Here is a 15,865-nt window from a genome sequence, read left to right as displayed (position 1 = left end):
ACTCTTAACCTTCACCACTGCTTTGAGCCCACATCTGCAGCAGCCAAACTACCCCCAGCCATCCCCAAATTCCAGAAACAATCACAAAACACTTTCAGAGCAACACTGCCCTCCCTCGAATCGCTAAACTTTAGGCTGTCTCCGACTTTCCGAACCTCCCTGCACGCAGGGCTGGTGTCACCCAGCAGTGCTGGTAGGATGTGAGGGGAGCTCGCTGGGCAGTGCCATAGCTGGGAACAGCCAGTGCTGATCCACAGAGCTGGTGCTGATCCACAGAGCTGGTGCTGATCCACAGAGCTGCCTCTCCCTGCCCATGAAGCTCAGCAGCTGCTGAGGCTCTGCCCTGCTGCTGGCCAGGAGAACAGAGGTGCCCGCAGCACGTGCGGTATTAGGATCGAAACAAGGGTGTCACAATAGACCCTCAGCAGGGACAGGTCCATGGAACCATCCCCAGGCACAGAGGTGGGAGCTGGAAAATCAGGACAAGATCGTTGGAGAGAAAAGCAGTGTCAGGAGTCACTGTCAGCCAGGAGACCTGACTGCAGCACTGGCAGAGCTGGTGGCTGGATTTTTGCAGAAGGCTGTCACATCAGTTCGACCTTCCTTAGAAATACATAAATAAACGATAAAGAGACCTCACAGTGATGTGTGAACCTGATGTCTCATGCTCACTTGTTTTGATGTGTCTAATGTAAGTGGGCGGGTAATAAAAGCTTCATTTAGAGGCCAGTGTCTTCACCAGCACTGCTGGAAGCCCCTGGGATGCTGCACTTCTGGAATTTTCCTCTAATGGAAACATCATCAGATAACTACTGATAAAGCAGAACATGCATACATGCACACAGAACAACCCAGCAATGGTTTATCTCCCTGGACCGCTGGGTGTTGCATGCAAAGGTCTCATCAGAGTCCCCAGGTTGTGCAGCAGCAGCCCTGCTGAAATGACCATTTGGGGCAGTGCCCTGGAGTGCTATGTGGTTATTGCAGCCTGGGTAGGCATCAGCTCAAAACAGGCAAATAAAGGAGACTTCAGCCCCCTTCAGCTGTGGATAGTGGAGTCCATGGGATAATTCCCAGCTGGACATCACCCTGTAGATGATAAGGAGATGCTGCTCTGTAACAGGCAGACTTAATGATGGCTTTTCTCATGAGCAGCAGATTCACCCCATGAACATGTTGTCTGGGATATTGTTTTTTAATGCAATCCACAGGTTATTCAACTTCTTTGTAAGCAGCTGAGCCTTCAGGAAGGTCTGGTTCCTGTGCCCCTGAGTTCTTCATAGCAGCTTTGATGTGCAGCACCTGCCTAATTCTGGGATTAGCTGAAGGAGAAATATTGGCTAGTGAGGAGAGAAGACACACCAGAGTTACTGCTGAACTCGTTAAGGTAACCTACTGTCCTTCCAGGTCAGTGCTAAAATCACCATTTCAGGTCCCGAATACAACACAGGGAAAGAACAGTGAATTCTCCCATGACACTCTGGGGGTCAGAGCTAAAGGTGTGAGGGCTACAGCATTAATCCCAACCTTCAGTACACTGGTCCATGGCAGGTTCACACCATGGTATAGCTGACCTTGTATCCTGGATACAGAAATACTGCCTGTATCCAAGCATTTTAAGGTAATTATTTTCCCTGAATGTGGAGATTGGAGGGCCCCTTTTGTCTAGTGTATTATTTCATGAGAACCACAGGGATCCGCAGCCAGGCGTGGGGGGAAAGGGAGATTGTTTCCTCCTGTCTGTGTTTTTATGAAGCATCTGCCTGTGAAAACAAGAAGCAAACAAGATGACCCCAACCTTATTTGCCTGCCTAAGTCATGTCTGCCTGAAGCATGAGCTCTGTGTATGTAAAACTTGCTCTTGCATTAACCAGCAGTAACTTACCTTTAGACTCTGCTTTTATTACTATTATTATTTTTATTTTTTTTTCTAAATGCTCCTTAATTAAAAAATCACAGATATGAAGCTTGGAAGAAATGTGGCCAGGACATTCTTGGATTACTACAGGCTGAACTCCTTGGTGGAGGGACCTCTAGCACCTACTCCTAAAACTCGGTAGGTCAGAAAGCAATTTCTCTTGCTTTATCCAGGCTGCTTTTTTAATACATTTCATAACTAAACTTCAGTGCTGCTGCATTACGGCTTTATAATAAGTGCTAGTCTAACTGTGCTTATTTTATTGAAATTCCATTTGGAAATAAAGCATTTATGATCAGGAAAGATACCTGGTTTATGTCTGAAAAAATATTCAGAGGATTTTGGAGATATCAATATCTTTCCTGAATTCTGTCTGCTGTACACCAATCTCACACCAGTATCTTTAATGGACTTACCCTTCATTTATCTCCTGAGAGCAAATCAGACCCGCTTTTATTTCGCAAAGTTTTAGTTCTGGAAGTGAAAACTTTTTCAGCACTTCAGGAAGCTACTGGCAAGCCTGTGCTGAGGCAGAGTCCTCCAGCTCCCCTTGGAGCTGCTGCAGTGCTGGCAGGTTCCTTCTGCCAGCCCAGCTGGACACTTTACCCAGGACCCCCTCTCTCTCTGAGCCCTTACTCCAGTTTCACAACCAGCTCAGTGGGTGTTAGTCCAAAAAGAAGTGTGACACGAGGTCAGGCACTGGTGAGCAAGGCACAAAGGCATGAAATGCCCATGCCTGGCTCCCTGCAGCACTGCTGGTCTTTCCCTGGTGTTGGCCAACCGTGCCCTTTCAGTGTTCCTTAGCTTGTGTGAGGAGCAGGGGAGATACCACTGGGCTGTTCATGCAGAACCAGCACTCCTTGAGCTGGAAGAGGGCAGCAGGGCAGGAACCAGAGCACCTGTTTCATGGGAAACATCATATTCAGTATTTGCCTCTGTTCTGAGAAAACTGCAATAATGTCTCCAAACTGAAAAATTTCAATTGAATGCATTTGGACCAATTGGAATGTTTCATTTGGGTTCCAACTCTTAACAGCACAACCAAATATTGTTTCTATTTTGCAATGGAAAAGGCAATTCCAAATTGGCAAGGGAGGCAGCTGAGCCTCGAGATTCCTTCTACCCGCTTTTTTCCTCCCTTAAAAGAGTAGCTGTGGGAATGTTCCATGTTTACAAAGAGACACTTTCCTACTGAAGATTTTCTAGTGATGTGTAAGATGGATGTTACAAATATCATCCCAGACCAGAGAGCAATTGCTGGAGTTCCTTCTGCAGCCTTTAAAAATCATCTCACTGCAGCCATTCTGGCAGTTCCTTATACATGTGGTCAGAGCCAGGCTGCCTGTGTTAGGCCTGCTTTGAGCCCATCTCCCTTTTCTGTTTGTGATCTTGACACCACAGTTTAGGCTGGCTCAAGGAGGATTGTCAGCACTGCAGTTCTGAATGCTCTTATCTGCAGAGACCTGCAGGGTTAGCAGAGAAAAGCATGCAGCATCTTCCTCTCCTCTGGAAATTGAATGTATCATTTCTCTCAGACTCCCAGGGGCCACAGCCTCCAAGGCTAAAAACCCACAACTATTACTGAACCTAATTACCACCTGACAGCAAAGTGCTTTTCCATAGCATCACTCAGTTACCTCATCAAAAGGAATGTTTGTTTGCTTCCTTCATTTTAAATTAAAGAACCACTGACAGTGGTAACTGAAGCATTTTAATCTCATCAAATATCCATGTCCATCTCTATAGAGACAGCCACGCCAGCAGGGAAAGATACACATCTCTAATCGGGTTGCACAGAGTAAATTTTTCTTGTTCCTCCACCAGAGCCTAATGCCACGAGGGATCTTTTGTTTGGGGGCTGCTACTTCACAGTAAAATCCTAAATACGGTCAATGTTCAGCCCTAAGCCAACAGATGTTTAAGGAATAGATTTTTAAAGATTCATGTTGTTAATTTCCTGATGGATTTCAAATACTGGCTTTTCCCTGTAAGTAGATAAATGCCTTCTATTTGTATCCTGGGCTTTGTCACCTGACATTTGATCAGAGCCATATATATATATATATATATATATATATATATATACACCTAAAATGTACACCAGTGAAATGAAATTGTTCTTTTAATCTGCAATTTGTGTTACCTGCAATCCTCTCCATAAAGAATTCTTGCAAACTGCTGGGAACCAGAAGGGAGATGGCTGTGGCTTTAAATATGCCTTGGCTAGGCAGTGGCACTAGGAAAGGACTGGAATATGTAAAATGATACTAAATATCTGTGTAATCAGGACTAATTATATGGCACGGTTATTAGTGGAAACAGGACATGTTGTGCCCACAGTTTATGAAAATATATTAAAACATTACTGGATTTCACATAGTCATTGAAAGAAAGCTGCAGAGTTAATAAACGTGTAAGAGACAACTAATTGCTTGCTTTGTCCCAGACTAGGACAGGCAGAACAATTCCTGTTTGAGGGAATTAGTGCAGCCAAAATGTGTTAGAATGACAGGCCTGGAAATAGCAACAACCTGCAACACTTCCAGAGCATGTCTGACTGTAAGGAAGGAAATGTTTATGTTGGAATCACCATGTTTTGGAGAAGGAAATTGAGGCACAAAAAGAGAGAGGTGCACCTGAGGGTCAGAAATAGGGCTGGCACCCAAATTCAGGCACCTTCACAAGATCTTCGTCCATGCAGTCAGTCTGTCAGAGAACAGCCATCCTACAGCACAGGCAATGCAGGCAGTTCAGTGGGAATGGAATCAGGACCATCTGGAGTAAGAGGCAATAACTGATGCAACAGCTCTGGTTACAGAACAAGATTGAGGCTGGAGGTGGGGCACCCTCTGCTACCGAAAATGCAGCTCATTTTAAGGGTCAAGAGAAATAACTGTATCTGTATTCTGTGTATAATGTGATTATGTGCCTGTAAGTGAATCCAACTGGTTGGCTGGACCTGTGGGTAAATTCCCTTGTCCTTGCATACAGGAGCCCAAATGCCACCTGTAGATCAACATATCACAGAATCACAGATTGTTCTGGGTTGGAAGGGAATTTAAAGATCATCCAGTTCCATCCCCTAGATGGTGGACCTTCCACTAAACCAGGTTGCTCCAAGCCCCATCCAACCTGGCCTTGAACATTTCCAGGGATGGGGAATCCAGAGCTTTTCTGGGAAACCTCTTCCATGTATGTGTGTGATGGAGCCCAGCACAGCTCATCCAGCTCCTCCCAGAACCCTTCAGCCCCTTCCCTCTGACTGAGCATCCTCCAGCATTCCCCCAGCTCCCCTTGGAGTGAGCCCAGTGACCACAGAGTTTCCCACAGCCTGCAAAGGCAGGTCAGGTTTCAAGCAGTAACCCCAGTTTTCCCTGCAGTCCTCATGGCAGGGAGACCCTGTGAATCCCAAACAAACACCCAGTTCACAAAGATAATGTCTGCTGTTATCAGCATCCTAAGTAATTATTTTCCTGAAGGTGATTGTCTGAGGCAAGGTAGGAAAGCATCATTGACTCAGCTGAGGAGGGCAAGGTTAGAATATTTTCCTCTGTGAGCTAATGAATTAAAAGCCTTGCTGAAAATGCTGGATGCTCTTTTGAGTGACAGGCCAGCAGGCCCATGAATTTCTAGCAGGGCAAGAGAGAGCTCTGTGCTGCCTGCAGAAGCTGCTGGAGAAGAGAGCACTGTCACCTAGCTGTGCTTGAGAGAGGCTCAGAGAGCCCGTCCTGGACACTAAGACAGCTCTCTAAGGTGGGGGGTTAAGTGTGCACAGAGCAGGAGAGAGCAGAGCAGAAAGGGGCTGTTGGACAACAATGAAGGTTCATGCCCTTCCTCTCCTCTTGTTCTTTTCCTAAGCTGTTCAGTGACCAGAGTTCCAGTGCACTCACTGGAATCCATTCGAGTGGGGCTCCCTTTGATGCTGCCAGTGGCACAGGGAGCTCTTCCTCTTACTGAATCTCTGTCCTGTTCTCACCTCTTTCTACTTGTGCCAGAGGAAAGGTTAAGATTTCTTGGGCTGAAAGTGTGAAATGTCCTCCTCTGAAAGGAGGATGGTAAAAGGTGAAAAATTTGTAAGACATTAAGACACAGCAGAGTACAGCTGTTACAGGGAATGACTAAGGGAGAAAAACAGAACTTTTGGTTAAAAATTCACAAATGCCAGTCAGCTTGCCCTGCCTGAAGCTCATCCCTTTGCCCTTATCGGCATTTCTCTGTTCTTTCACTCTGGATCCCTGGCTGCAACAAAGCCCTGCTCCAGCACAGCATCAGCAGAGATCTTCCCTCTTTAGACCACTGACATTTTTTCTCTGAGAGCCACCAGGTCCATGTTAGTCATATTCTGGACACACTGAATTTCAAATTCTAGATGTCCTGAGTATTTAAACAGCTCTGGCAGAGGTTAGGGAAGATGGGCTTTGAACAGAGACAGCGTGGGTATCCTGAAAAATGCCACCTGGGCCTTGCTGGTGGAGCATTCTGCAGCTCATGCCTGCCCCATATTTGTCTGTTGGTAAAACCCAGGTGCTCTGCTCACAGAAGTGTTGGAAAAGAAATTCCTTCCTTTGTGGGAACCTCACAGTTGCTGCACTGATACATATGAAGGAAAAGCCCAGGAGAAGATGAATAATTCTAAGAGCTAGGATTTGATGGCATGTGGCAAATAATGCCTGGGGCCACACACTGAATGAAAAAAGGACAGAACAAAATATTGACTGGCCCTTCATTAATTGCCGTCTGTCCGTCGTGCCCTGAATAAAGCAGCAGCCTTGTTGAAGAAAAAGTAGGCTGTGATGAGGTAATTAAAGACCCCATCAGGAGGCATATCTGCCAGGAGGGTGAATTAAAATTGCTCTGACAGCCTTTATTCTGGCAATTCCTCCTTTTGCTGCTTGACTTTGCAGCTCTAATGATGATGTATGAGAGCACAGCTGCGTCTCCAACAGGCTGGGTCTGCCCACGGGACCATCCCACCATCCTCACAGGCCATGGGCACTGGCTTCTGCACCACACTGGCTGGGGATGGGGAAAGCCTTTGTGTGTGGGCACAGTCTGACCAAAGGTAGGTCCTTCTACCTGGACAACTCATTTTGAGCCCCATCTGGACACTAAACAGCTGTGCCCAGAGCTTGTGTGGCTCTGATACCATCCCAGGGCTGTGCTGCTCTCTGGCATGTGCTTCTGCCCCACTGGGAATGTTCTCCCCAGTTCACCTCTCCCATGTTTCAGAAAAACTCCCCTCTACACTTTCAAGCTCAGGATTTTTGAGGTTTCACCTACATCTGGCTGTGTATTCTCTGACCTGGCCATGACTGAGGTGAGAGCAGGGAGTGAAGCTACCTCCCTGCTTTATTCCCGAGAGGCTGTTTCCATCCCCAGCTCACTTCTCCCAAACTTAAATTATTGTTTTGTTGTCTTTTCTCCCACCATTTTCAGTGGCTAAGAGGAGAGCAGTGTGTCATAAACAGAAAAAATGCTCTAGACCAAATGTGAAAGGTCAGCAAAACCTCTTACAGTTTGTAGAGGAGGGAGGAAATGGAGTGAGGGCAGCAAAATAGAAAATAGTCAAACTGCTTCAATTTGATTTCCAAGTCTGTAAATTGTATTACTAATGGGAGCCCAACTAAGGTTTAAAGGCAAATTATATGTTTTGCCAAAAAAAAAAAAAATTGGGGGGATTTTCCCCCTTTTTCTATTGGTAATTATAATCTGTCAGCTCGCTCCCATGTCTGCACATTTTATGCAACTCTTGATGCTTGTAGCTGTCACTAAAGAACACATTCCAGGTTTTGAACATTGACTTTGCATGGGTTCCATGAAAAGGATTCATTTACAGAGTTTAGAGATGTGCTGTGCTTGACCAGCTCCCAGCAGAGGCTTCACCAAAATTCCTCATTACAACAATTAGCTTCTCAAACACTTAGGAACGAGGCTGCCAGCTGCAGGGATTTTACCCTGGATTTAGGCACGTGCACACTAAGCACATGCAAACACCCAAATACATGTCCAGCTTGATCCTGCTCTTGGAGACTCCCTGAACAGAGGGAGTGTAAAAGTACTTCAGGATGGGGAATTGGTGTGCCTGATGGGGGGCCTAGCAGGCAAAAAAAAATCTGCATTACTGTATGAAGTAGACTGGGTCCGCATTAACAACCCCTTTCGAAATGAAGGTGCTGTCAGCTGTTTTAATTTAATTTACTCCACCTTAATTTACTTTTTGGAAATGAGCTAAATGAGTAAATTGAATTATGGCTACTTTAACTCTGAAGGAGCATATCACATAAGAGCTTGCTGTGGTTTCACTAATCAGCTTTGCATTTAAACCCTAAATGTATTTAGATTAGCTCTCACAGGCATCTTCACATAGGTATGTCTGCAGGTACCCACCTGCTTTCCTTCTCCTTCCCTGGTCTTCTTGCTCCGAGGAAGTCAGGGCTCAATAAGCAGATTTACAGCATTTGTGTAACTTCATGCATCACCCTAGCCTGGGATTTCCCTGCTCTGAAAGCAGAGACAGGGACCTACGTGAAGGGTGGGTTGACATGGATAATGTCTGATGTACATAGCAGATTAATCTCAGTATTATAACTTGAACCAGCTCAAGAGACTGCCATTTTCTGCTACATCTCATCAGATGAGTGCATATAAATCCATTATTGCCCTCCTGCTCCTTAGGAAATGGGAGGACAGGAACCAAGACAAAACCCACTCCTATGTTCTCTGCAGCTTCCAACTCCAGGGTGAGAGGTACACAAGGGTGGCTGTGTGTGAGCCACGTGAGTTGCTTGTAATTGTGGCTCCTTCTCTTGTGTGATAGTGTGGCTCCAGCTATAAACTAATCATTCCTGCCTCAGGGCACTGTTTCCTGGATAAAGCAGGTGTGTCCTGGTGCACTGAGCTGGGAAGGGAGGTCAGGAACTGAGGGATGGATGCAGCAGCAGGAACCCTTCTGTGGTGGAGGGAGAGACATGCACACCCTCTTTTATCTGCCTCCTGTATAAGCACTGCGGGCCAGCCCCTGCACTCAGAAAGGCAGAGCCATAGGATATGGACCTGATGAGATTCCCAGGTAGTGCTGGGATTCTCCACACACCACTTCAGTGGGGTGTGTGTGTCCCAGAAGTCACAATGTGCTGTAATGGATGGGTGGGCACCTGGGAAACATGACTGTGTGCTCACTTACTGGAAATAGGCGCTGGTGACCGCTTGAAAAAAAGCAAAATCAAGCCTGTGGTAATGGCTGAGGATTTCTGACCTTTGCTCTAACATTTCAAATTTGTTTTTATTGCTTCTAATTGGCCTTGCTTTGGAGCACGCACATTATCTAACTGTCAGGGCACTGGCTGTCATTATCTGTTGGGTCATTTGGTTTGTGTTCTTTACGATTGAAACTTGTCAGGCATTCCCAGAAAATACTGCGCTCCCCTTGCAGTGTCAAACATGGTGCTGGTTAATTGTGCATCCCTGAGAGTGAAGCATTGGGACTGATCAGACACTGATTGTTTAGCTGTGATGGATGCAATGGAAACAGGTCTCCTCTGTATGGAGGGGAAAGTGTAAAAATTAGATCAGCAGCAACAAGACGGCAGCCAGATTTCTTCGTTTCAGGGATCAGAGGTTACCCATTTTCCAGCCTTGATGACTCATTTTTGATCTCACTCACATAGCTTAGATAACTTTATTTTTACCTCCCTTTGCAGTTTAAATTCTCTTCTATTTTGACTTTCTTTAATACACTAGCTGCAAAGTCACTAGTTCAAATCTCCCCACCTTGCCTTGCTTCATGAGATAGAAACAGAAGTCAAAAATGTGTGTGTGAAAGAGCTCCAAATGCCACAGCAGCACAAATGTGCCTCCACTGGTGGCTCTGTACACATCATCTCATCCAAAACATCAGCCAGATTTTAAGTCTGCTAATTCATTTTAAGGCACTTAAGATTTGCTAAAAATTAGAAATCCAGGTATAGTTATTTTGGATGAGGACTTGTACACTCCATTCAGAGCAGGTGCATACAGGACTTGTCCTCCTGTAGATGGGCTGGGAGAGCTACAGGCAGCAACAGCAATGTCCCTAATTCTGCAGAGTAAAACTGAGCTTTGCTGGGAACATCAGGCTGTTAGACCTCAGTGTGAATTATGCATCTGCTGTATTTAGATAGAAGCAATTTTCCTGTTGAAATCAGAGGCTGGCATTTTTTTTCCCATGGGGTTCTGTAACTCAAAATTGTGTTGAGATCAAGCATGTAGCAGAGGCTTTTTTAGCTGTAAAGGTGAATGTATTCAGATTATTCAAGTGGTGATTTTTTGGATGTACAATTAGTTGAGTGAGAGATGTGGTATAAATTTGGTATTGTAATTGCTATGCCTCTGAGATTTCAATTTGAGAAACAGTTTGCATGGCTGCAAGATTAACTGTTGTCTGTGCGATGAACATGTAGCAGAGCTGTGGTTTGATTGTGACTGTCAATTGGCTGTATGTCCAAAAAAACACTTTGTCACAAGTACCTGATGTGAACCGAGTGGTTGATTCTCATGATGCTTCAGTTCAGTGGATGGCTGAAAAAGGCCAGTGTCTAAAAATCTCATCTGCAAGTGCTGTTGGCATGACAGGGTTTCCTTTTCCCATGTTAACCAAATCAGGAAAAAGGAAGTTTAAGACCCATTTTTGTCCTCTTTGCATATTTTGCATTATATTGCTCCCTTCACTTGCACAGAGGAGCGTGGCAGTGACACTCAGCAGTGCTGCTCCAGTAACTGGAGTGGGTACAGAGAAATGGGGGTCTGCATGGAAGCCTGGCCAGGAGGTGAGCCCTGCCTGCCCATCCAGTGCTGGCTGTGCCCTGGGAGCAGGCAGGAAGGCTGTCAGCAGTGACATGGGCAGTGCTGATGCAGCCCCAGGACAAGGGATGGGCTGCCTGGCTGCTTTTCTGATGTTTTTCATGAGTCTCCATTTGGTTCACAGCTGCTGCTGTGTTTGGGTCTCCAGTGTTGTCTAGGAACACGTCAATGTAATTATACACAGAACCAGAGAAACTGCTTGTTCTCACTTCACTGTGCCTTTCAGGTCTCCCTCACAGGGTCCTCATTTATTTATTTTTGTCTCAATGTTTATCTCTTCAAAATACTACTCTGCCTTAGGTTGGTGATTGAAGTGTAGAGATGCAGTAAATGCTGAACTGTGGCAGCTGTGACAGCAGGGAGGAGGGGAGGGCTGGTGGAGGTAAAGCCCTCTAAGCCCTGGGCATTAGCAACTACATTATTACAATTTTTTTAAAAAGTTTATTAAAACATCCTTTTGCAAATAAAAGCAGAGGCACTGAAAAACACACGCTTGTGTGGTGAGGAAGGCAGGTTTCTCTGTGTCACTATGGAGAAGCCCAATTCCTTGGAGTGAATCAGGGTGCAGGGATCAAGAAAACTGGGGTTTCATCAGCTCTTTTCAGTTCTCCCCAGGTCTGCTGCATGGCCTTTGGCAGGTCAGTTCACATCTGACGTGTGACATGGATGTGTGACAGACAGCTCCTCTCACTGCCTGAGTCTCAGCAGGGTTTGGTACAGCACCAGCCTGCCCAGGGTCAGCAGCTGCCCTGGGGAATACAAATAACTGACCTAAGAGGGAGCAGACTGAGAGCTCAAAGAGCATATCAGGCACAAGGGGAGGACTTTCTTATTTGTGTCCTGTCACAGCAGGGAAAATGAACAGAGTTGGCAAGGCATGGCTGAGGGGGCCAAGAGCTGCCTGAAGGGTCACTGGAGCCCCTTGGTTGGTGTGAGCAACACTGACAGCACAGTTTGATTACCTTCCTCGGGATGGGAATGGATAGTTGGGTTTTGCTGCTTGTACAAAGGAGAAGCTGTCTGAAGATGTATCTGCAGGGGATGGTGATGGCTGCTCAGAGATGGTGCTGCTCTGGGGTGAGTGTGGAGGGACCCCCCACTCTCCACTGGAATTCCCAAGGCATGCTTATAGGACAGCCAAAGATAGTTCCTCTGGCTCCTGGTCCTGGTGTTTGTCTCAGAGACAGCTTTTCAGTCCCACTGAGAGCCACCAGTGCTGGCAGGGACTGTGAAGTGAAGGTCCCTGCTCTGGGACAGCCTGGTGCTGGCTGAGCCTCCCTGAACAAGGGATGCAGGACTCACACTCTCTGCAGTTCAGCCTCTCATCAAGGAAGCCTCTGGACACAATGAATTGTGACCCAGTTTCCCCAGGCCTGGCTCTGCCCAGACAGACCAGGGCTGAGGCTGTCTGGGCACTTGTGTCCATCTGTCTGTGACCAGTGTGTCAGGACCCAGAGGGAGGAGGGGCAGTGAGAGTGGTGGGCTGTGAGATGGAGGATTTTAATTACAACCTCTAAGCAAAAAGGGTCTATAAGTAAATAGAACAGAAATGTTAAAGAATTAACTGGTAATAGAGATATACTTTTCCTTAAAGTAATGAAAATCACGCACACTGTAAATACACACACAGAGTGTTTTGTCTGGGAAACAAGTAGTGAGACTTAGTTCCTTATCAGGAACTGAAGTGTTACAAAGCGAGTCTTTCCACCAGATAAGCTGTGGGAAGCTGGGGAGCTGGTTCTGTGGTGCTGGGTTGTGAAAAGCTCAGTTCTTACCCTGTGAGCTCCTGGGGCATCACTGCAAAAAGTACTTTGTATTTATCACAACCCTACTCCTTTGGAGGCCAGTTAAAAAACTCACACAGCTCTGCTGGGGCTGCAGCCTGAAAGGGGCACTGGAAACTCCCAGCTTTACTGACAACTGGAATTTGGCATAAGTGCTAGGTAATTGGAGTCAGATAATTGGAGTTAAGGGCAGTGAAACAGCAGTATCACATCTTTGTGGGTTCTTTGCAGGAACTGGTCTGGATGCTGGAAGCTCTGGCATCACCTGCTGGGTGTTCCCTGGCCACACAATCAGAGTGTGTCCCCAAAGACTGAGCCAGCTGTGAACACACCTGGCAGTGGGGACAACCCAGCTGTGAGCAGATGTGTGAACCCAGCCATCCTGTGAATGGTACATGTCCAGAAGGAAATACTCACAGTGAGAGGAGAGCTTTTCATGAGCAGAAATGAAGGGAAATATTTCAGGTGCACAGGAACCTTGGTAGGAGAAAACAATGGGGAGTGCTTCACCCAAGGAGAACTAATGGGACCCTTCTCTTGGAGAGCTCAGAGCTACCACAAAGCCCTTGAAGCCTCCTGGAAGGACTAACCCTGCTCTGGCCAGAAAGGGATGGGACCAGCTGGTCTTTAACCACCTCGAATTTGTCTCGAGCTGCCAAAGCCTTCCAAAGCTGCGAGACCTCACACGTGGCTCCTCCTCAGAGCGCACCCCGCACACGCTCACCCGCTGCCGGAGCCCCGCAGTGTCTGACACCACCTGTCTTCTCTCTCTTCCTTTGGCAGGAAGGACAACGTGCCACACTATAAATGCCCTGCCCAGCGGGGCCCAGGGAACAGCCAGGCTGGAGGCAAAGCCGGGAAGAGGAGCCAGGCGCAGCTGAAGGACCCGTTTCTCTCCACGCGCTGAGGACAGGGGACAGGAGAGGAGAGGAGAGCTGTAGGGCAATGCGGAGCAACACGTCACAGTCAGGAATCAATGATGTTTCTCTTTTTCTTTCCCCCAGACAAATATTTCTAAGATAACAAATAGTCCAAGGAGCAAAGAGGGTGAGGGAAATTAGCTAGAAATTTTACTATTGATTCTTTTTTATTTATAGATGGTGAATCAATTTCAGGGCTTTTTTTTTTTTTTCTTATCTGTTGGTGGGGGGGGAAAAAAAGAGTGAACTGATAGATTTGCAGAAATCATTTGTGGTGGCTGAAAAGCTATTTGTTAAAATGAGAAAGCCTCTCCTTCCTCCCCCAGTCCCCTTCTCTCTCTTTAAAGGGGTAATCCATACAATGAGCTAACGAGGGAGTTCTGGGTCTTCTACTGCACCATGTGATGTCTCCCCTTCTAGTGTCAGGCTCAGAAGCCCTTATGCCTACTGCATGTGCTAGTCCTGTTAGCTTGCATTAAGAGAGCCTGATAAATAGCTTCTGGGAGCCAGGCAGGTGCTCCTCAGTGTGCAGTTTACCATCCACTGCATGGCTGGGCTTTCCATTCTTCTATCAGATCATTCGAGGAGAGGAGTCATATGAGGAATGGGGCTGCCGGGCTGCAAGCATGACCCTTGCTGCAAGGCCTGTCCAACAGGCAGGGACAGTGGTCCTCCATCAGAAGCTGTTTGGGGCCTAGAAAGACCAGACTTGCCAGCAGATGCATGACTGAGGCAGTGAGGAGTGGTGCTGAAAGGGGTGAACAAATAGTGTTGTGTAAGAAACCCCAAGTGAAACCTCAGCACCACCCCAGGACACGGACAGCATGCTGCAGTCTTGTCTCCTGCATTGTGGAGCTCTCTGAAACATCCGAGCTTCATTCTCAAACTGGAGACAAAAAAAGGGTGGCCCAGAGTGGAGTCTGAATGTCTCCCAGGGGATGGAAAGGGAGAATGCACTCAGAAGTGCTTCTCAACCCATCAAAAGCTTTGGGAAGCAGCTTCTCCTCAGTCTTCTGCCAGGAGCTGGGCTGGAATGGTAGCTTGAGGGAGAGAAGGTGCCAAGACACAGTAGGAAAGAGAGGGAAAAGATGAATGAGACGGAGGGTGAAAAAAGATGAATGAAACATGACTGAATGAGTTCCTCCTGGTGTGGGGTAGCCCTGAAGAAGTACTAACCCCAGACACTGTCCTCTACTAAAAGAAATGTGTTGGTTGTCCCTCTCTTCTTTCCCAGGAAAGAAATGCCATGATCTAGGAACAGAGTCAGGCTGAGCTGGGTCCCACATCCCAGTGGGATGGGCAGCCTCTGACACGTGGTTTCCATCCAGTTTGTATTACTGCAGCCAGAAAGAATGAGCGGGTATGAGTAAGGACAAAAGCTTGGCTCTGGCATACCTCTGAGGAAGGACAAGCTACTCAGATCTGCCAAAACTTGAGCTCAGTGCATCTGTGCATTAGCCACCCATTAGTTGAGCTTTCTTCAGCTGTTCTCTGACAAAGGGAACTTGCTTGAAAGCAAGGAGGTATCCTACTGGAAGGAAAAATGATTTAAAACACCAAGCAAACCTGTTACTGTCCATATTTCAAGGTGAGAGGGTTAAACTGTGTACATTTTTGGGCAGAATAAAATGCCTTCATATGATGAATTCCAAGGCATCCAAAAGGCACAGTGCTGGCTCTGTCTCCAAAAGCAGAGTAATGAATAGCAGTGACAGTGTGATAATTAAAATGACCTCTTGGAGATATGGATTAGAAGGTACGCAGAGGGGGGATAAGTTCTCCTTTGAATTAATCTAGTGCTAATTTATGACTATCATTGGTTTTTATAGGGTTTTAGTGGAAGACTTTCAAAGTTGGTTTACTGGAGTTAAAATGTCCTCTCCCATGTTCATTGCAAAAACTCTTGCAAAATTCCTTGTTATTTATTTTTGGATGTTTCTATATATGCATACATATATATATATATAAAATGAGAGAGTTTCAATATTTGCTTAGCCGCTAAAAAGCCTACTCTAGAAATATGAATAAAGTGATAAAAGCAGCTGTGGAACGAGTGTGTTGTTTCATTTCCATTTCTTCCTCCTCACAGGCTCCCAGATCACTTCAACCATGATTCTGGGAAGCTCTTGTGCTGCCCAGTTATCAGCTGTCAGGGGCTCCCTCTGTCAGACTTGTAAAATTCAGTCTTTTAAGTTTAGATTTAATAACTGGATTTTCCTGAAAATCACTGTCTCCATTTCTTACTTGTCTTGTGCACAGGTATCTGCCCCACAGCCTGGAATCTGTGGGTCTTAAGACAGACCTAAAGTAGATTGCTCATCTCAGCCAGAGATGCTGCATTTCTGCTGAGATATCCCAACCTTTCAGTGGCACAGAGAGCACAGATTGGAGACAGTTACCCATAT

The 15,865-nt window shown here is 46.4% G+C and overlaps 1 protein-coding gene across 1 annotated transcript in view; it reads left to right on the top strand.

The window, feature by feature from the left end:
- LOC107208051 (BEN domain-containing protein 5) overlaps window positions 1–15,510 on the top strand; it is an 880,445-nt gene extending 864,935 nt beyond the window's left edge. Inside the window, exons 12-13 of the mRNA XM_015635922.3 lie at window positions 1,960–2,056; window positions 13,324–15,510. Of these exons, the coding sequence (XP_015491408.1) occupies window positions 1,960–2,056; window positions 13,324–13,447 (221 nt within the window). The 3' untranslated portion in view covers window positions 13,448–15,510. The remainder of the gene's footprint in view (window positions 1–1,959; window positions 2,057–13,323) is intronic.
- The last annotated feature ends 355 nt before the right edge of the window (window positions 15,511–15,865 follow it).

The sequence above is a fragment of the Parus major genome, chromosome 8, assembly GCF_001522545.3.
Source record: "Parus major isolate Abel chromosome 8, Parus_major1.1, whole genome shotgun sequence".
NCBI lineage: Eukaryota > Metazoa > Chordata > Aves > Passeriformes > Paridae > Parus > Parus major.
The sequence above is the reverse complement of the archived record's forward strand: the minus strand, read 5'-3'. Positions and strand labels throughout refer to the sequence as shown.